This window comes from Ictidomys tridecemlineatus, chromosome 2 (genome assembly GCF_052094955.1).
Source record: "Ictidomys tridecemlineatus isolate mIctTri1 chromosome 2, mIctTri1.hap1, whole genome shotgun sequence".
Classification (NCBI taxonomy): Eukaryota; Metazoa; Chordata; class Mammalia; order Rodentia; family Sciuridae; genus Ictidomys; species Ictidomys tridecemlineatus.
In genome coordinates this window covers 81,658,433-81,679,899 of record NC_135478.1, presented here as the reverse complement: position 1 = coordinate 81,679,899, position 21,467 = coordinate 81,658,433, and the positions used below count along the sequence as shown (strand labels likewise).

At 44.5% G+C, this 21,467-nt stretch overlaps 1 protein-coding gene across 1 annotated transcript in view; it reads left to right on the top strand.

Annotated features, from left to right (window-relative positions):
• Tmem233 (transmembrane protein 233) overlaps positions 1–12,459 on the top strand; it is a 35,973-nt gene extending 23,514 nt beyond the window's left edge. The window contains exons 2-3 of the mRNA XM_078030337.1: positions 335–471; positions 10,704–12,459. Coding sequence (XP_077886463.1) covers positions 335–471; positions 10,704–10,710 — 144 coding nt within the window. The 3' untranslated portion in view covers positions 10,711–12,459. The remainder of the gene's footprint in view (positions 1–334; positions 472–10,703) is intronic.
• The last annotated feature ends 9,008 nt before the right edge of the window (positions 12,460–21,467 follow it).

Below are 21,467 nucleotides of genomic sequence, written 5' to 3'. Positions count from 1 at the left end.
GCACTGGTATATGGTGCTGAACAAGTCAGACAACGGTTCCTGCCCACATAGTCATAATATTCCCATGGGAGGGACAAAATCAATCCTTTTAGTAGTCTCTGGGACATGCTAAGATGAAAGCAATCAGGAAATACAGAGAGGGCGGTTGACTGTACCTTGGAGTTGAGGGGAGGCTTTCCTGGAGGACCTGCAAACCATGCTGTGTGCTCCGCAGCCCAGAGCTGAGAGGAGCAGAGTCACGGAGGCCTCCTAGAGACGTTTGGTCAGGACAGCCTGCGAATCCTCAGGCCTTGTGGGTGTGTGACGTCACCAGCTCTTCCCTTGTGTCCCCCAGTCTCTGAACAGCTACAACGAAGGAGACTTGGAAGGAGCCAGGCGGCTGGGGAGGAATGCCAAGTGGGTGGCCATCGCGTCCATCATCATCGGCCTTCTGATCATCGGCATCTCTTGTGCCGTGCACTTCTCGAGGAAGTAAGTAGGCCTTCTGAATCCCTCCCCGCGGGAACGCCTCCTCCTGACTGCCCACTGGCACCTGCTAGGATGGGTTAGGGTCCACCGCAGTAACAAATAACTCAAAAACAAAAGGCTTTTTCTATCTGCTTCATGTGACCCCAGACCCTGTTGTCAGGAGGAGGTCTCTCCTCCACACAGTCATTCAGGGCCCCAGGGTGACCCAGCTCCGCCACCCTGCAGCTACTGTACCTAGAAAAGTGGGTGACTGGATTCAGCTTGTCATGACCACTGTCTTTTTGAATTGTAACCACCACGATTGCCCAGAATAATGCTAGTCGTTTGTCCTGCATAATTTCCCAGCAACTATAAACAGACAAAACCATCGGAGTGGTATGTGGGAGCTTTAAAACCAGATTCTGGCTCCAAGGATGCACCTGAATCTTTGATCTTAAAATAAACCAGATACATTCTAGCCAGGTTGGAGTTAGTTTTGAGGTGTAACCCATACACCCTCTTTCTGACCAAATTGTGAGGATTCAACTCTCTTGCTGCCATCCAGGATGACGCTTCTGTCAGCAAGAACCCTAATAAATTTCACCCTTGGCAATCCCAGCCTCTTTCTTGAGTCTCACCACATCTTGGAGTGGGTCCTCGTCCACTAGAACTGGGTTTTTCCAGAACAAGGGGTCAACAGGCATTACCTACAAAGGGCTAGGTTATTAAATATTTTAGGCCTGGCAGGCCTGTCTCAGACACAACTATTTGATTCTGCCATCCTAACACAAGAGGAGCCTTGGGCAATATGCAAATGAGCAAGTGCAGTATGCAAATGAGCGAGTGGCTGTGTTCCACTACAATTTTATATGTGAAAATAAGATATCTTGTCTGTGGTCCTCTGATCTAGAACAGGGTGTATCCTCAGGCTGAGACGGGGAGAAGGAGGAGGATCAGAGAATCTCATGTGGACTTTTCATGGCAGGAGTCTGGGAGTCACAAATGTCACTTAGGCTCACTATTAGATGAAGAAAACCAGTCACACAATCCCATCTAACCGTGACAGGGTGGGAAATGCCTGGGAGTACATGATGTATTTAGGAGCACTCCTTGATTTGCATTACCACATGATCTGTAAGATGATTTCCTGTGGGATGTGGCCTTAAACTAGCCCAATGATTCTTAGTTTAAGGGCCACCAGAAACACTGTGTGTTTGGGGTATCAGGGATGAGCCCTGATCTCATAAAGAGATGGAGGCTGTTAATTGGGACATGTTTCTTCTGATTTCTTCAGTTAGCTGAGCTAAGCTCCATCTGCTAGAATCAATGACCCTTTCCACTAGAGCTCTGACAGAGGACGAGGGGGTATGATGGACAACCCAGACACAGAAATTACAAGTCCACATCCATCCCTGTCTAGCTGGGTAAATTCTGGTGATACAGATAAGAATGCCAAGAAATTCTTTAGGTTTCTGCCGGAGAGGTACAACTAACTCTTCCTATACCCTTGACCCATGCACTTTGCCCCTTGAGCTGGGCAGGGCGATTCCTTGGCTCAGTTGACTAGAGAAGCTCATCTGGGTGGGCAAGGGAGGAAGTAGGCATCCTTCATCCCGCCAGATCAGCCAGCTCGACCTTGGCAACCAAGAGAGCAGCGGATGTCACAGTGGATCAACTTCCTATCAGACGTGCCAGAACCAGGAGCAGTCAGTGGCCAGATGGAGGGGGTGACATCAAGACAGAAACTGTCCCAAGTGAAAAAATAGGTGGCTCTGTCCCCAAAAGGGAGAAAAGGACACGGACACAGAAAGCTCAAGGCTTCTTGCTTTGACGGCACGGATGTCGATAGGGTCTAATTGATTGAAAGTTTATGATATGGGCCCATGAAGAAGAAGACGGTTGGCAAACAGTTGTGGGCACTCCTGACTTTATCACAACATGCTGTGTGTGTGTGTGTGTGTGTGTGTGTGTGTGTGTGTGCACGTGCACACGCGTGCATCATGGAGTACAGGATCAATGGTGCAGATCAGCCTGAGCCCAGGCCCTCGCTTAGCATTGACTCACCTTCAGCCATTTGTTTAACTTCTCCTAACCTCGGTTTCCTCATCTGCCTAATTTCATTTCATAAAGCTATTGTAAAAGTTGATTAGACTGACCCACAGAATTTGTGGAGTTTGCTGTCTGTTTCTTAAGTCGTACACTAAAAATGCTGACCATTTTTGAAGCCCGTTATTACTACTGTCACCAACATTATGGATAACGAGGATCCCAGGATATAAAATGCCATTAAACAGAGCTCAAGGCTCTGTGTCTGTGACTCACACTCAAAGGACGGTGTTCCCAGGGAATGAGACTAAGTCTTGGCTAAACTCCTGAGGATTAGGGAAATACTCACTGCCCAGATCAGAGCGTGAGCAGTCCACGCTGGTATTGACCTTGCCATTTGCCAGACATCATTCCAAACACTGACACAGATTAATCCTTGTTGAAGCCTCACAGCAATCCAAAGAGGTAGGTATTATTATCCCCATTTTTCAGCGAAGGAAACTGAGACTCAGAGATGAAGGGATTTGTGTAAATTTCCATAGCTAATTAGTGGGAAACAAGATGTGAGTGTGTTAGGGCTTGAGTGTGTGTTCTTCATGCTGTTCTTCACCACAACTGCACACGACCTCCACAACAATGTGACCCTTCTGGTATGCACAGAAACGAAGGCAGTACTTAGCACTTGCCTTAGAACTAATGCCAGCACCCCTGTACAAGGGGATAGGGTTAGGGTTTCCCACTTCAAAAACATGTGAGGACCACAGGCCAAGGGTCACCAAGTCCAAGGACTGCAGGACTCAGGCAGGGAGCTTACGTGAATGAAGCAGCCCGGTCATGGGGCAATAGGGAGTGGTGGGGACTGTGGTTGATTGGTTTATAGAGAACAGCTACCACTCTGCCCCAATTGTTACCACTTAGCACTTAAGGCCCCATGTTTCAAGAGGTGTTAGAGATCTGGGCTTTTGTATAAGCTCTTCTGATTTTTGGATGTTGACTGCAAATTCATAGTGTTAACAGCCTGGGTACTAACTACTTTGTATTTAGTTGGCAATCGGTGGTGGACAATTTGGTTTTCAAAGATTAGTTACCATGAGACATTGTCTAAGAAGTTTTGTAAGGGGAACAGAAGTCTTCCTAGATAAGGACTGTCTTCATTCCTCTTATGTTTCTTTCTGGATGTATATACACTTGTGATTGAAGTTTGCTTACTTAGGAATACGAAGTATGAGAGAGGGTGATTTCTCATTCCTTCTCCCCATGGTTAGAGCCTAGACTTTAGGATCAGTTTTAGCAAGATTCAAATCCTAGTTCCAACACACAGACCATATGAGCAAGTTATTAACTTCTCTATGACTCTATTTCCCCATTAAATAAAAACAGAATTATTTCCCTATCTATAAATTCAGATTACTTTTTTGGTTCTGGGGATTAAACCCAGGGTGCTCTACCACTGAGCTAAATTTCCAGTTTTGTTTTGTTTTGTTTTGTTTTGTTTTTTTCATTTTGAGACAGAATCTCACTAAGTTGCTGAGGCTGGCCTTGAACTTGCGATCTTCCAGTCTCAGCCTCCAGAGTCAGTGGGATTACAGGCTGCGTGCACCACCTCAGATTCCTTTTAAATACTTTTCCCTCTATGTTATCAAAGAGAACACACACACAAAAAAAGTTTCCAGAGTTAGAATCCCATGGAGAAACTCAAATTTTAAAGTGTTTGTCATGTGTGTGCAAGAGAGAGAGACAGACACACAGAAAAGAGAGACTGACGCAGGGAGAAGAGGCAGGAAGAGTAAGAAGGAGAGGGAGTAAAAGAATGAGGCAGACAAATAAAGGAAAAAATAATGGAGAAAGACAATAAGGAACTAATCCTTAGAAAATGAAATCAATTCTATTTTCCTATAAAGATCAAAAAATAGAGCCAATTTCTCAATAATCCTTTGGAATAAAAATTCCCCAGCCTTAGTTTACTAGAGGAATTGAATAGCAATGTATAGCCACTAAGGAAGAGTTCCCAACCCTTACACTGCAGAAGAATGATCTGGAAGGTTTAGAAGTCCTCATCCAAACCCACCTTCAAAAGATTCCAGCTCAGCCAGGCGCAGTGGCCCACGCCTGTCATCCCAGCAGCTCAGGAGGCTGAGGCAGGAGGATCGCGAGTTCAAAGCCAGCCTCAGCAACAGCGAGGTGCTAAGCCACTCAGTGAGATCCTGTCTCTAAATAAAATACAAAACAGGGCTGGGGATGGGGCTCAGTGGTCGAGGGCCCCTGAGTTCAATCCCTGGTACCTCCCTCACACCAAAAAAAAAGAAAAAAAAATTCCAGCTCACTAAAATAAGACGTGAATCCCAGGAATCCGCATCTTTTCATCTCTTCACACCACCCTGGAGATTCAGACACTGGTAGTTAGCAGAACCCTCTTTGCCAAGTCCTAGCAAATTTCCTCTCCCACGTTCAAAAGGAAGACCACACCTACGACGGTAGCTGTTAACACCGGGGTCAGTTTTCATTTACATCAGCAAACTCATCATCCCAATTTATTTCAAGTCAATGCCAAGGAGGAGAATAGGGTTACCACCGAGCAGATGTCCCCAGAGGAGGTTCTGTTGGAACAACCTAAAGGCAGCAAGGTCTTCCACAGAGGGTTGGGGAAATCTGACTTCAAAGGACACCAATTCCCAGATATGGTGGCTCGTGCCTATAATCCCAGTTACTCAGAGGCTGAGGCAGGAGGCTAGCTAGTTTGAGGCCAGCCTGGACAAATTATGAGGCCCTATCTAAAAGAAAGAAAGAAAGAGAGAGAGAGAGAGAGAGAGAGAGAGAGAGAGAGAGAGAGAGAGAGAGAGAGGAAGGAAGGAAGGAAGGAAGGAAGGAAGGAAGGAAGGAAGGAAGGAAAGAAAAAAAAATTAAAAAGTCTGGAGTCAGTGGGATTACTGACTAGTAATTAGGGATTAGTCAGTGGGATAAGTGTGCACTTCCTCAGATTCCTTTTAAATACTTTTCCCTCCATGTTATCAAAAAGAACAAGTCTGGAGATCAGATAAAAAGCCATTAATGTGTGTCTAAGTTTCATTCAAAAATGTAAACTGTCTTTTAGGCCTCGCCCTTCAAAACATTTGTCTTTATCCTCAACGTCCCACCTGTTGAAGAACAGATTGAAACCCCAAGTGGTTGAGATTCCAGGGAGTAGCTTTTTCGGAATAGCCTCAGATCCTGATAGTCTTTTCCCAAATTCCTCAGAAGTTCTCATTCATTCTAATTTTACAGGATATCTATCCCAGCCACCTAGTAGTTGGGCAAAGAAAGATAGGGTTTGGTGTCATCCAATTCATAAGATCTGAGACTCACTTGAGTCAAAATGTTCAATAAGTTTGACTTGAACACTGTGTTGATAGAAGTGTTCTGGTCCAAACGGAATCATAAAAATTAGTCTTCCCCATATTAGAAAAAAAAAATTCTGCCCTTGAGTTGCTGGGGAGAGTGAAATGATGAATGGCACAGGTGAAATTTCCACAAACGGTGGCCCTCTCTCTTTCCAGTCCTAATGAATTCCGACGCCCATCCTAAACCAGCGCACTGCAGGAGTTAGGGTCAGATCCCACCAGCTGATGCTCATTCTCGCGAGACTTCCCCTAGCCAGATGCCAATCATAAGCCCCAGACTCTATGACCTGTGCTTCGGACCAGTCCCGCATAAATCAGGAGTTTCCCAAACCCCTTCTTCAGGTTCTCTTAACTTGCTGGGAGGATTCACAGAATTCAGGGAAACATTTACTCATATTTACTCATTTATTATAAAGTATATCCCAAGGATGTAGATGAACATCAGAAGAAATGCATAGGGCGCGGGATGCAGGAAGGGGTACAGAGGTTCCATCCTTCTCTGAGCCGCATCCTCCAGGCACACGTCCAGCAGTGCGGGACCTACTAGAAACCTGTCTCTGGGGAGTTGTATGGAGGCTTCATTATGTAGGCATGATTGATTGCATCATGGGCCTTGATGGTCAATTAACCCTTCATCCCTTTCCCCCCTCCCTGGAAGTTGGAAGTGAAGAGGTCAGGCTGAATGTCCAAACTTCTAACCCTCTGCTGTGTTCCCCTGGCAACCAGCCCTCATCCAAGTCACTTTTTAGGACAAAAGATGCTCCTATCGCCCAGAAAACTCTAAGGGCTCTAGAAACTCTGTGTCAGAAACTTGAGTCAAAGAGCAAATATTGGAACAAAAGATTCTCTTAGCACCCGGATCTACAAGAGCATTGGGAACTCTGTCTTAGGATCCAGAATCAGGGACCAAATATAGGGTCCTATTGTCTCACACTATGACACCTAAGATGCCTGCTAGAATCCTTCATTCTTGTTCTTTTCCTGGGAAGGTAGTGGTTTCCTCTTCTTCCTTCCTTGTGGTCATGTTCCTGGTCACTTGTCTTGATGTCCTCTGAAATTCACTGGGATTTCCTTAGTGGCATAGTCAGTTGACCATGACAAAGTTTGGGTGCAAGGGAGACCAGTGTTCTCAGCCATAAGTATGATACTCTCAGATGACCCAGTGGTCATCTGGGAGTGTACAGTGGAGCTGAGTCTTTTTGAAGGTGTCTTAAGACCTGAAACCATGTTCCAGGCCCTTGACCATGGAGCAGAGTGGCAGCGAGAATGTTTTTGTTTTTGTTGGAGGCGGGGGGGGGGGGGGGCCCGAGTGTTTTTGGTTGTTGTTTGTTTTGTTTTGTTTTGTTAGTATCAGAGATTGAACCCAGGGCACTTTACCACTGAGCCACATCCCCAGCCCTTTTTAATGTTTTTATTTGGAAACAGCTCTCTTACTAAGTTGCTTGGAGTCTCGCTAAGTTGCTGAGGCTGACTATGAACTTGCAATCCTGATGGCTCAGCCTCCCACGTCACTGGGATTACAGGCCCATCTATGCCACACCATGCCCGGTGCTTTTTTCTTTTTGATTGACATAAATAGTTGACTTGCCATAAGCTAAATGCGTATACAAGGTGAGCCACTAAATTCACATCTCTGAGTGGTCTCAGAGATATCTAAATAGCCAGGTACACATCCAACCATGCATTAAAAGTGCTCACATGTTACTCTTCACCTTAGGACCCTTTATGTTCCAAGGTTTCTATTAAGGAAGAACTTGACCTTTGGGGAGGGCTAAGCCCATTAATAGGGACATGGAGGGAGGAGCTATTAATCCATCCTTCACCAGGAAAGCATCTCTCTTATAAATGCACTGACATGAATGTAGTTCTCTGGCCTCAAAACATCCTATCTAGATGGGAGGAAAGTATGTCAAGGTAGGCCTAAAGCAAGAATGTGGCCTTTTTGCAAAAAAAAACATAAATCAAATCCATCTTCTTTCCTGTACTATGGGTGAAGGCAAGGTTTCCCGGGAGTTGTTTCTACCCAGATGTGTCTTTGGAGAATTTTTGTGATTCTGTAATGAAAAATGAGGATATCACCCATTTCCCCAGGTCAGAAGGGACTTTGTTGGCTCAGATAAGTTGAGGGAGAGATAAGTCAGACCAAAGTTGCCAGCAGAGAAAGAATTTTTTTTAATATGAGGGGCACATAAGCTTATGGGATGTTGGGGAAGAAATCAGAATAAACATGAAAAAAGATGGTCCCCCTCACTAGCCAGCGGGGAAGCACAAATTCAAGCAATAATGAAATACTGTGTGATTTTGTCTGCCAGATTGAAACAATTAAAAAGATGGATAATATCTGTGTTGGCAGGGTGCAAAAAAATGGATACAATACTATTGGTGGAGGAGTGAATGGGACAGTCTCTGGCAAGTCAGTTGGATGTGTAGTCAGCACTCTGTATACACCCGTGGATTCTACCAATCACAAATTTGGGGAGGGGGAATTGCATCTATATTAAAAATGTACATATTTTTTTTGTCATTGATCCCTAACCAATAAAGTATAACAACGATTTACACAGGATCTACATTGCATTAGGGATTATGAGTGGTCGAGAGAGGATCTAGGAAGTGCAAAAGGGCTATGCACATACTCTGCCATTTTATATACAGAACATGAGCTGCTGTGGATTTGGGTGGCCAGGGTGGGACCTGGAACCAATCCTCCTTGGATTCCAAAGGACAATGATACTTATTAAACTTTAAAATCCACGTGCCTGCCAACCCAGCAATTCCACTTCTCAAAATCCACCCTGGATACAGGTGCACACAAATGCACGTGAAACAGTAATTCTGCACCCCGGCTACACAGCAGAATCACCTGGGGGGCTTTTTAAAAATTCTGAAGCCCAGAGCCCACCCTAGGGGAAATTTTATTAGAATCTCCCATCATAGGACCAGGCACCAGCAGGTTTTAGACTCACCAAGGAATTCTAACGTGCAGCCTGTGTTGTGAAACATAGATATGCAATGAGTTCATATCAGCTTGGTTTGAAATAAGGGAAACCTTGAAACAATATAAATGTGCATTTGTGGGAAGTTTATGTAAGTAGCAGCTTATTCTCAGGATGGGATAGTACACTGCATTTAAACATGAAAATATCTGTCCTACTATAACTTTACAAGGCCCTGCACGATCGGTTTGCTGCCTCTCTGTCCCATCTCATGGCACTCTCCCCATCATGCCATAGTGGATTATTCTGTTGGAGCAGTGCAAATATGTTCCTGCCCCAGGGTCTTTGCACTTGCTCTTGCCTCAGCCTGAAACTCTCTTTATTCTTATCCATGCAGCACATACCATCTCTTCCTCAGATGCTTGCTCAGCTATTACCTTAGCTTTATCCAATTTTACTTTTCTTCCTAGCATTTACCACTCCCTGGTTCCCCATACTGGGACGAAAAACCCAGGAATGTTTTCATTTCTGTCATTTCCCATAATTATAGACCACAGCCCTTAAGGATGCCTGCTTTGAAGCTAGAGCACTAGAGTTTCAATCCAGGGTCCTTGGGCATGTCTTTTAACCCATCTGTGCCTCAGTTTTCTGTTGTATAAAATGGGGATAATAGCAGTACCTACCTTCTGGAGCTGGAAAGATTCAATTGCATAAATCAGTGTCTGACGCTCTCTACTGTGTGATTGTCAGGTATTAAAAGGGTCAGTGAGAGCTGGGGTTGTGATTCAGTGGGAGAACATGAGGCCATGGGTGTGATCTTCAGTACCACATAAAAATAAAGGTACTGTGTCCACCTACTACTAATATATATATATATATATATATATATATATATATATATATATATATATATATATATTTTAATATATTATAATATATATATATATATATATATATAGTAGTAGATTGTGAATATATTATATTAATAATTATATTATTAGATAGTAAGAGTATAATTCGAGGTATATATATTTTAAAAAAGAATACACAATGTAAAGTGAATGCCCATCGTGTAATTGTTCAGCGAATAAATTAACAAGTAAACCAAAAAAATTGCAGAAAAGCATACAGTAAGCCCTCCATCTCTGTGGGCTCTGCATCTGACTATTCAACCAACAGCAGGGGAAACAAATTACTTTTTAAATTGCATCTGTACTGAACATGCATAGACTTTTTTCTTGTTATTATTCCCTAAACAAAACAGTGTAACAACTACTTACGCAGCAGTTACATTGTACTAGATAGTATAAGAAACCTGCAGATGATTGAAAGTATGTTAGGATGTTCCATTTTCTAGAAAAGACTTGAGCATCTGTGGATTTTTATATCCTTGGGAGTCTGGAACCAACCCTCCTTGGATACTGAGGGACAACTGTATACAGCATGAGCCCATTAAGTAAACACACACACACACACACACACACACACACACACACAATGAATATATAATTTCCAACTGCATGTTTATGGATTTAAATGCAGAGGAAAAAAATGGCTGTAGAGGCCCCCAGAAGTTCTAGCAGCAGCACTCTCGGTTGGAAAGGAGAGTGGGATTCAGACATGCTGGAGGCATTTGGTGGCATCTGTGTCATTCAGCTTTTTCCATGTGCCACGTGGACCATAAAACAGGCTTTCCAAATGTTAGATATTTCTCAAAAGGAATCCTCTGCTCAGGGTCCAAAGCACGCAGACCTGCTTGTCCTTCTCAGCATCTGTGTACCCAGACGAATCTCCTTTAAGTAAGGCAGACGACAAGCCAAGGAAGCCGGCCACCGAGGCTCCGGCGCTGTGGGTCTGCCTGTCTGTCTGTGTCTCACTGTCTGTCTGTACCTCACAGCTCCTGAGAAGCCTGCTGCAGCTGCCAGCGTGGAGGATGGTCCTCATCTGCACACCCCCCTTCCCCAAAGACACTGAGGGATGGATCCCCGACTTTGGACTGTGAGATCCCTTCCTCCAGGACTCTCCAGAGGCAGGTCCCTGGCCAACCAACAGCAAAAGTCCAAGATTCAGCAACCCAAGCAGCATGGCCACATCAGCCATTGTCCCCGATTAGTAGATAAAGAAGAGGAAGAAGAAGAAAAGAAGGCTCCCATTCGGAGTGGAGCCCAGCTCTGTGTCCATGCCTCCTCCTCGAGATGATCTCCAGACGTCTCTTCACAGGGTGGGGAGGTCTGAACTGGGGGGGAGTAGGACATTTCCAGAAAGCGCGGTGGATGCTGGGGCCTCTGCGGCATGGTTAAAGTTGTCTAATGCAGTTGGATGTGTGTGTGTTTGTTTGTTCTTTCATTTTTTTAGAGGTGGCAGGCAAGCTCTTTGGTTTTCCTGAATGCCACCCAGCTATGCCACCCCCTCGTATTGCTTTTCTGTCCGCAAACCCCTAAGGTGGGAATGCGCTGGCTTTGTTTTGTTTGTTTATCTATTTATTTATTTTGAGACAGGGTCTCACTGAGTCGCTGAGGGCCCCATAAGTTGCTGAGGCTGGCTTTGAATTTGCGATCCTCCAGCCTCAGCCTCCCGAGTCGCTGGGATGACAGGCGTGTGCCCCGCGCCCAGTTTGGACTGGCTTTGTGACACCATGATTCTGCCTGTTGGAACACGCTAACGGTGTCTTGCAGAGAGAAGGCGCCCGGGCTGGTTTCCAAGCAGTTGATAGACATACTGTTAAGTAACATTGCACCTCAGAGAATGTTTCCCCTTTTCTCTTCTTTCTCAATCCTGATTCAGCCAGGAGCAAGTCTCCATTTTGTGCCAGTGGGTCCTTGACACCTTCCTGACCCTATGGTTCTTTGTGCTTTTTAACAAAGAAGGAGCTGCCCTTGGGGTTCGGTCTGCTGCCTAGATGGAACTCAATGGTATTGTTTTATTTTCATGTTATATATTTTCTTTACTACCTTCCATTTGTGGCTCTGCAGAGATGGATGTGTTATGTCATTTCTGTTCAAATACATTCATATTTATAGATATGTGGCAAATATCAAAAACGAACATTAGAAACACAGTGATAATGAGTTTTCCAGAGCAGAAGAAAAAGCCGTGAATTTTCATGGAAAGAATAAGAAACTAAAAGTCAAACTATATCTGTTCCAGTGCCTTTTTTTTCCCCCCCTTGGCACTAACTAGCTATGCAAGCTGATGTCGGGCAAGTTTCTGGGGTTCTCTCTGCCTCCAGTTTCTTCCTCTGGAAAATGCAGATAAGAACACCTGCCTACTTACCTCACTGTGTTATGAAAATTAATTATCACAATAGGTGTGCTCCCCAGGGGGAATGCTAAGTGTTTTACCAATACAAGTCGTGATTCTTAGATGACTGTGAATCTCAGGCATTGGCTAAAATACTGAGCCGTGGCTAAATAAATAAATAAAAGTGAATGGACACCCGTTTCTACCCGCCATCCCACCCACATGCCCATTATGAGCCAGCTCTGGTCCCCGGAGGATGCTGGGACACGGGTTCTCGGCACACAGGGACGCGCCATTCCAGGAGATCGGATCCTCGTTTCCGTCTGTAATATCTGGTTGTTTGTTTGTATGTGTTCGGGTCCCTGGTCTTTTCCTCAAATTCAATGAAAAGTGTTGCTGAGAGGCAGAATAAAAAACGGTTTTAAGTAAAGCGTGTTTATCACAGTGAGTGAATTGTGTTTCCTTGGGGGCTCCCATCCTTCTGGAGATTTCCAGAACCAAAATGTGGCTCTCCCACCACAGTGTCCTTCCATAGAGAAGGCCACAGAGAGGCCAAGGGATGGGGGCTGAACGGGGCATCCATGCTCAGATAACCTAGGGCATAAAATGGCCCTGGGGTCCATATATTTACTGGTGCATGATAGTTGTACATCATGGTGGGATTTGTTACATATTCATACAGGCACACAATATGGTGCATTGTGCTTTGGCCAATTCACTCCCAGCCTTTCCTTTTCCCCTCCCCTCCTCCCTCCCCCCATCCCTTTCCTCTGTTTTACTGATCTCCTTGGATCTTCATGAGACACCCCCGCCCCCACCTTTCATTTCCTTCCTCCTCTCTCGCTTCCACCTAAGAGAGAAAAACCCATGACCCTTGACCTTCTGAATTTGGCTTATTCCCCTGAACATAACGGTCTCAGGTTCCATCCAATTTTTCTGCAAATGACATCATTTCATTTTTCTTTATGGCTGAATAAGACTCCATTGTGGGTATATAGACCAGATGTATTTGATCCATTCATTGGTTGATGGACACCTAGGCTGACTCCATAGTTTGGCAATTGTGAATCGTGCTGCTGCAAACTGGGGTGTGCGGGGATTGCTCTAGTATGCTGACTTTAATTCTTCGGGCTAAATACCGAGGAGTGGGATAGCATATATACATGGTTGTAGATGGACACAATACCATCTTTATTTATTTATTTATTTTTGTGTGGTGCTGAGGATCAAACCCAGTGCCTCACATGTGCTAGGCAAGTGGCTCTAACACTGAGCTACAGCCCCAGCCTGAGTTTACTGTTTACATAAACTGAAAATTCTGGGAGAATAGCTTCAGGCATGGCTAGATCTGGGGGCTCACTGTTAATAACAGCTCTTCCCTGTGCAATTCTCAGTCCCAGCCTAATGAGTTGGTTTGGGTTTCACGGTGACGAGATGGCTGCCCATAGAGTTGAACTTCTTCCTACCCACTTAGGAGCACCTGTGGAAATAAAACATTCCTTTAGTAACTACAGGAAGAAAAATCTGGTTTCATCCAAAATATTGCACAATTCATCTGAGATAGGACACAGCCATGTGGTCCCCATGCCAATACAAATTGCTGCTGTGGCCAGGGGTACTCAGCACCCTATGTGTCCACTCCCATGGACAGTGGTCAAGCCCTGGAGCTGAGTGCAAGGCTAGCCCGATGCAATCTTTACGGATGGAAGGTGTGGGCAGGGTGGTGTCCAGAAGAGAACCAAAGTGCTTTTTACCAGAAGGAAGGACAGATCCTGGCAGAAAAACAACCACTGTCCACATGAACCATTCTGCTCCCAACTACGCCTTCTACCCACAGGACTCTAGGGATCTAGTGGCTTTTCCATGTCACTCTTGTGTTATCACTGTCCTCTCCTTCCTACTCTGACCAACATGTGTGGGGCAGCTGCTCAGTCACAGAAGCTGGGGGAGGCTTTGGAAATTTCAGTACCACGAAGAGGGACCCCTGAGAGGCTGCCCATGGTCTAAAGAGGGGGAACAGGCACACACACACACCATCTGAAGGCCACACCAAAATGACAGGACAGGATGACCAGAGTACCACACAGTCACTTTGCAAGACAGAGCACCAGCAGTAGATGAGGGGAGGGAAGGTTCAGGAAACAAATGCCCATCTCACTGCCGTTGGCATCCCCAGGCTCGGAGAGCTGCAGCTCTTGAGGCTGCCCCGTCTCTGCCCACAAGTTATGGGCAGAAGCAGATGCAGACATAAAATCGCTGGCCTCAGCTCCTGGATCAGCAAATTATCTTTGGCCTACAGGAAGACAGCTGCATTCAGCAGAACGGCACCACGCATGAATCTTGATACGTAACCCTAGATCCAGGCTTCTAAATATAAAAGACAGTTTAGGGCTACCAGTCACCTCCCCCACCCCCTGGGAAAAAAAAAAGAAAAGAAAAAGAAAGAAAGAAAAATCTTCTAAAATAGCATCCACTTTTGTCACCACCAACCCTTAAAAAATACTCACGGACATGGAATATTTGAGCCTGGGGATTATCCTTGGAATCAGATCCCTGAACCCAGACATTTTTTTAATTTTGGTTTTGAAATAAATCCCTTAACAGGCAAATACGCTGCTCAGGCATCACCCCCTCATCGCTGGAGAAGCCTCAGAAAGAAGGAATTCTCTTTGCAATAGATGGATCGGTTGCAGCAGAGAGTCATTATCAGAGGTCGGAAGAGGGACGTTGGAAGTTCCCTCTCTGCGTTGCTTGCGTGGGGCATCTGCAAGTCATCTGAGGTACCCGCTCCCGTCCTCAGGGGAGCGCCCAGCAGGTCGGCAGGACCCAGGACAAAATGTTCACCTCTTCCTGCCTAAGTGCCGACTTGCCCAGGTCTCACCCACACACCAGTCCACGGCAAGCACTGCTATTTGTTCCCAAGCTGTCCTCTCCTGACACTGCCACCACGTGTTCATATCTGCCTCCTCCCTGAAGGTGACATGGAATCCCATGAATGGGAACCGGTTGTGCTTTGGAGTGAAGTATTGGGGGGAACTCATAAGAAGTCCAGTCCTGCCTACAGGGAGGTAATAAACAGCCTGGTGAACAACATGAAAGAGAAGCTGTATGTCTTGAACCATTACCAAAGCTTATCTAAACTCTGACAGTAGCCTCCTACTCGGGCTCCTGAGTCTTCGTATCAGATTGATGGTGTTACGAATATTACAGAGTGACTTAGCTCCAATTTATTATCTTACAGTTTTGGAGGTCAGAAGTTTCAAGTGGATCTCCATGGGCCAAAATCAAGATGGCGGCAGGGCTGAAGTCCTTTCTGGAGGCTCTCTGGGAGAATCCCCTTTCTTACCTTTTCTACCTTCTAGAGACTGCCTGCATTCCATGGCTCATGACCCCCTTCCATCTTCAAGGTCAGCAATGGCCACTTAGCTGTCACACCACACCTCTCTTGTTCTGACACCTTTCTCTCTCACTTCCTTATTTAAAGACCCCTGATATTACACTGGGCCCACCTTGGATAACCCAGCATGGATCTCCGTATATTAAGGTCTGCTAATTAGCCAGCTGAATTCCATCTGTTCCCTTAATTCTCTCTTGCTACGTAACCTAGTATATTCACAGTTTTCAGGAATTCGTATGGGGCTGTCTGTCTTTGGAAGACCATTATTCTATCTAACCCATTCTGTGTTCCCATTCATGCTTCATGCAACAGCCAGGGTGACCTCGAAACCTAAATGGAGGGACGGGGACAGTAGCTCATTGGTAAAGCGCTTGCCTCTCATGTGTGAGGCACTGGGTTCCATCCTCAGCACCACATAAAAATAAATAAAGATACTGTGTGTCCATCTACAACTTATATATATATAAACCTAAGGGAATCCCATCATTTCTCTGCTGAAACCTGACCCGCCGGTCCAAAAATCTCCCATGCAATCACCACAGCCCATGAAGCCCTACATGGTGAGTCCCATGGCCGCTTCTCAGATCTCCTCCCCTACTCCGGACTCCCCCTCACCCCTCTGCTGCAGCCACACCTGGCCTTCTATCCACCCCCCCCAATCATGCCAAGATCATTTTTGCCTCAAGGCAAAAAAATGTGCTTCCTCTACCCAGAACACCCTCCCCAGGGTTTTACGTGGCTGGCTCTTCCTTATGCCCCAGACCTCAGCCTCTCAGAGAAGCCAGCCTAAGATTCTAACTAGAGCAGCCACTCATCCCTAGTCACCTGCCGTCACATCACCCTGCTTTATTTTCTTTGTGGGACGACCTGTGACTTAATAACCACTACCTGTAATTTTCTTATTTATTCAACCACGTGTTCGTTCTCTTCTTTATTGTTTTACCTGCTGGTTGTCCATCTTCTCCCCCAGGCTGTCAGCATCCTGAGGGCAGAGACTTTGCCCGTCCCGTTCACTGAGCACCTAGAACAGGGCATGGCACCAGGTAGATCCGGGACCTATTGGCTGAATGAGTGAAAGTTCTTCTTCCCTTGGGCCCCTTCACCTGGTTAAGGTCCATTTCTGTGTGTCAGATGCAAGGCCTCCCTCTGTCTCATGTTAAGTACCTCTTCAGAGAAGCCTTCTTGGACATGCCAACCCTTCAAGAATGGGGGGGATCTCCCGTTCACCTGCTCACATGGTGCTGCTGTAGTTACCCTTTGAGATCTTATCATCACAGTAGCGGGGTACACTTGGTGTCATTACCACTTAATATCTGGCTTCCCAACTGAGTTGAGGTCCCATGAGGGTAGGGATGGTGTCCATCTTGTTCACCTCTAAGTCCCTGAAATCTAGCCGGGTACCTGACGTGAAGAAGGTTTTCCATGGATGGATGGATGGATGGATGGATGGATGGATGGATGAAGCTAACCAAGGTATTGGATGAAAATTCTGCAACCCCCAAACATTCTCACATATTCCTTTACCACTGATCATGAGGAGATGATGAAGCACCTATAGCAAAAAGTTATTTCAAGATAGGGACCCAGAAGAACCCAGACCCTCTGGGTGATCTGTCCCCAAGGCTTCCTCTAAGGTTAGGCTGCCCTCTGCTGGTAGCAATGGAAAAAGGCACTTGAATGAAGGGCTCTTCTTTAGTATCCTCTGAGTTTTTGGAATCTGGTTTAGAAACTCGCTGGGGATGTAGGTCAGAGCTCATGCTTAGTATGCCCTTTGATCCCCAGCACCACCACCCAAACAAAACAACAACAAAATAACACTGAAACAGAAGCTGAACTAATTCGGTTTTGTTTTGTTTGTTTGTTTATTGCAGTGAGTATTGGAGACTGCCAGGCAAGCAGCTATACTGCTGACTACACCCCCACCACTGCCACAGCTAACACTTTTTAGATCTTATGTCAGGCACTGTTCTAAGCACTTTGTGCTGCACATACATTTAACCTTCACAAGAACCCACCTGCGGCAGGTATTACGTACTTACCTGTAGGCACTAGAACAAAGCCCTGAAGTACAGTCAGCCGCTTTTGAACTAGATATTTGACTGATCACTGGGGTAATTTTTGGGCTAGCTCACTTTAAGATAAGGCTCAGGCCTGAATTTCACAAGAGTGATGCAGAGATAACTATTCATATCTCTGCTCCTTAGAAATACCCAAAGCAGACAAGACAATCAAACGCCTGGTGACTAAGAAAGACAGAGGCCAGATCAGTAGGGCTTGTTATTTAGCTCCAGACTCGATTCTAAGTTTATCTTTATTGGCTCGAAAGAAGTCATTTAGCCATTTAAAATAAATACTGGATAACAAATAACAAATATTATGGCTTGCTGTCTATTTGAGTACTGTGCTAATTCTTGACATGTATTCTCACTCAATTATCATTAGTATATATATATATAAAATTTTTTCTAGCTAGCAACCATATGTGTGTGTGTGATTTTTTTTCCTAGCTAGTCTACATTAGTTCTTTTTAAAAATTTTGTTCTTTTTAGATATACTTGACAGTAGCATGTATTTTGACATACTGTACATATGCGGAGTATAACTTATTCTAATTAAGATCCCATTCTTGTGGTTATATATGATATGGAGTCACACTGGTCATGTATTTATTTATGGACATAGGAAAATTATGTCTGATTTATTCTACTGTCTTTCGTATTCCCATCCCCTTTCCTTCCCTTCATTCCCTTTTGTCTAATCCAGTGGACTTCTATTCTTCCCTCCACTCCCCCCTTATTGTGTATTAGTGTCTGCATTTCAGAGAGAACATTTGGACTTTGGATTTTGGAGATTGGCTTATTTCACTTAGCAGGATAGTCCCCAGATCCATCCACTTACTGGCAAAAGTCATAAAGCCAATCTTTTTTATGGTTGAGTAATATTTCATTGTGTATAAATACCATACTTTCTTTATCCATTCATCTGTTGAAGGGCACCTAGTCTGGCTCCATAGATTAACTATTGTGAATTGAGCTGCTATAAACATTGATGTGGCTGTGTCACTACAGTGTGCTGATTTCTAATCCTTTGGGTATTATATGAAGGAGTGGTATATCCTGGGTCAAATGGTGGTTCCATTCCAAGTTTTCTGAGGAATTGCCATACAGTTTTCCAGAGTGGTTGCACCAATCTGCAGTCCCACTAGCAATGTAGGAGTGTATCTTTTCCCCCACAGCCTCATCCAAATTTATTATTACTTGTATTCTTGAAAATTGCCATTCTGACTGGATGAGATGAAATCTCAGTGTATTTTTAATTTGCAATTTATCTAATTGCTAGAGATGTGGAGCATTTTTTTCATATATTTGTTGGCCATTCATATTTTTTTCTTCTTTGAAGTGACTTTTCCCTTGCCCATCTATTGATTGAGCAACCCTGGATTCAAGGACACTCAGCCCTCAGTACCTGTGGGGAATCAGTTCCAGGGTCCCCCCTCCCTAGCCAGGATACCAAGGTTTGCAGATGCTCAAATGGTTTATACAAAATGGCATAGTATTTGCAGAGAACTAACACACATCTTCCCTTATTTTAATCATCTCTAGATTACTTATCTTACCTAATACAGTGTAAATGCTTTATAAATACTTGTCATACTGTATTGCCTAGGGAATAGTGAAAAAGAGAAAATAAATCTCTACATGTTTAGTACCAGACACAATTTTTTTATCCCAAATATTTTTAATCCAAGGTTGGTTGAATTCCCAGATACGGAACCAAGAGATACAAGGGGCCAACTGAGCTACTATTAACTCCTCTTGACCTCTGAAGAAACTAATGCACAAAGTAATTCAGTAATTTGTCCAAAGTCACACAGTTGAAAAGCTAAATAACTGGAGCCCAGCTACTCGATTCTAAACTCCACGTTCTTAATCATTACACTTGCCTAATTCCCGTAAAATTATAAAACGAGTCTCACAGTTTAGTTCGTAACTAAGCCAAACTAGGAAAATGACCTTTTTTCACATGACAGGATGAAATGACCTATTAATCACCTGTTACCCATTTTCCATAATTAGATGCAAACTTGACATAAATTTGTGTGAGCTGAACTTTTGGGATAGATTTGCATTCATTACAATACATTTTCTGTTCGGAATCTTATCAACTGTTTAAGAAGCACCGAGGTCTGACCTCTATGTCTAAAACATATTTTCTATGCATGGATAATTAATATTCAACAAGGAAGGAAAAAAAAGAACAACATCCTTATTGTTTATGAAAATGACCTCATCTGAGTATGAGTCAGAATGATTTTGGTGGCAAGCAACAGAAAATCCAATTGACTTAGCACGAGAAACATGAGAGAAGTTACTGGTTCTGAGACTGGAAAATTTCAGACAAAAACAACCTTCAAGGTTGGCTTGATCCAGCACATCACAGTAGGCTCTGTCTCTATTTATTTTAGATTCTCTCAGCTCTGTTCGTGGTGATATGTATTCCTGGTTCTCAGGTTGACTTTCTTCGTGAGAGAAGGCTCTGGGGCTCCTACCTTCTCCATCCACGTCCCAGGAGAAGGAAGACCTCTCTATTCAGACCTGCAGACAAAATGTATTCTGCATTTTCCAAAGGACTCAACTTTGGACTCAAGCCCATTCCGGAATAATTCCTGTAGCAAAAGGAGTGGAACTGTCCCGTGAGGACCTGCGTGCAGAATTTCTCAGTAAATTGTAGCTTTCAATTTTTATCTTAAAAAGATGAGAAGTGCCTACCTGGGTGAAGTCTCAGCAATGAGGATGACCAACCGTGAAAACTGAGTCCCTCTCACTCACAAATCGACAAATGCATCAATGCACAGGAAAAGGTTGAGGTTCCGTTTTACTTAGCATCAATGAGGGTGTGAGAGCCAGAGGCCCCAAATAGCATCGTGGTGATCTTCTTTGGAAAGAAATTGAACAATTTCTACAAATTTTGGTAGGTGTGTATATACTCTTGGGTCTAGTGATTCTATTTTCATTAGGAATTATCCCCCACGATTTTAATCGTAGGATATGGGAATGGGGCAGGTTGCATGGATACATGATGTTATTTATTTATAAAAGTGCAAAACAGAATACAGAACTGCCCATCCAGAGAGACCAATCAGTCTTCTGGCTTCTCACTGGAAATAAAAATAAGAATGCAGGAAACCACACCAAAGTAAGATGTGGCTTAGTGAATGACTACCCGGCAGATATTTTAACAACTACCACTCAGGCCGAGAAATGAAATTTTGTCAGACACCCCAGAAGTCACAAAATGAGACTGATTTCAAATTAAGATCCAAGAGTGGATACTTCTGAAATTCACAAGTCTCTATTTTTATAGCCAGCTGAATTCTTACAGGCAGTCCAGTGCCCAGATTCTATGATATTGTAAGATTTGTCATATTAATTATCACATAATAAACTGTCCCATGAATTCCCAGTAACTTGTCACAAAATCCAAAATTCACACTGTGGACACCCAGGCCCCACCGGGTCAAGTCTGTCCTCCTACTTTCCAAGACACTCCAGCCATCATACAAATGGCAGAGATGCAGAGAGAACACAGGCACGTCTAGCAAGAAAAAATGGACAAGTTTCTTATGATGGTTTGGAAATGGTTTGGTCCCCCAAAGATTCACGAGCTAGAAATTTGGTTCCCAGCACAGAGGGGTCGAGGTGGTGGAACCTTTGAGTAGCAGGGTCTGGTAGAAGGTAATCAGATCATGGGGGCCCGGTCTCATGAATGCACTGATGCTGTCTCTCAGGAATGGGTCAGGTCTCCTAGGGGTGGATTAGCCCTCATAAGAGCAAGTTGACATTAAAAGAGAAATCTTGCCCTCTCCCCGCATCTTTCGCTTCCTTTCATGCCCTGATTCCAGCCTGAGACCAGTGAGCCCATGGTGCCTCTGATACAGCAATGCCCTGACATTTGAACCCTCCTGGGAAATGCCTTCACAACCCCTGCGACGTTGTGGTCAGACGCCCACATCAACAGAGAATC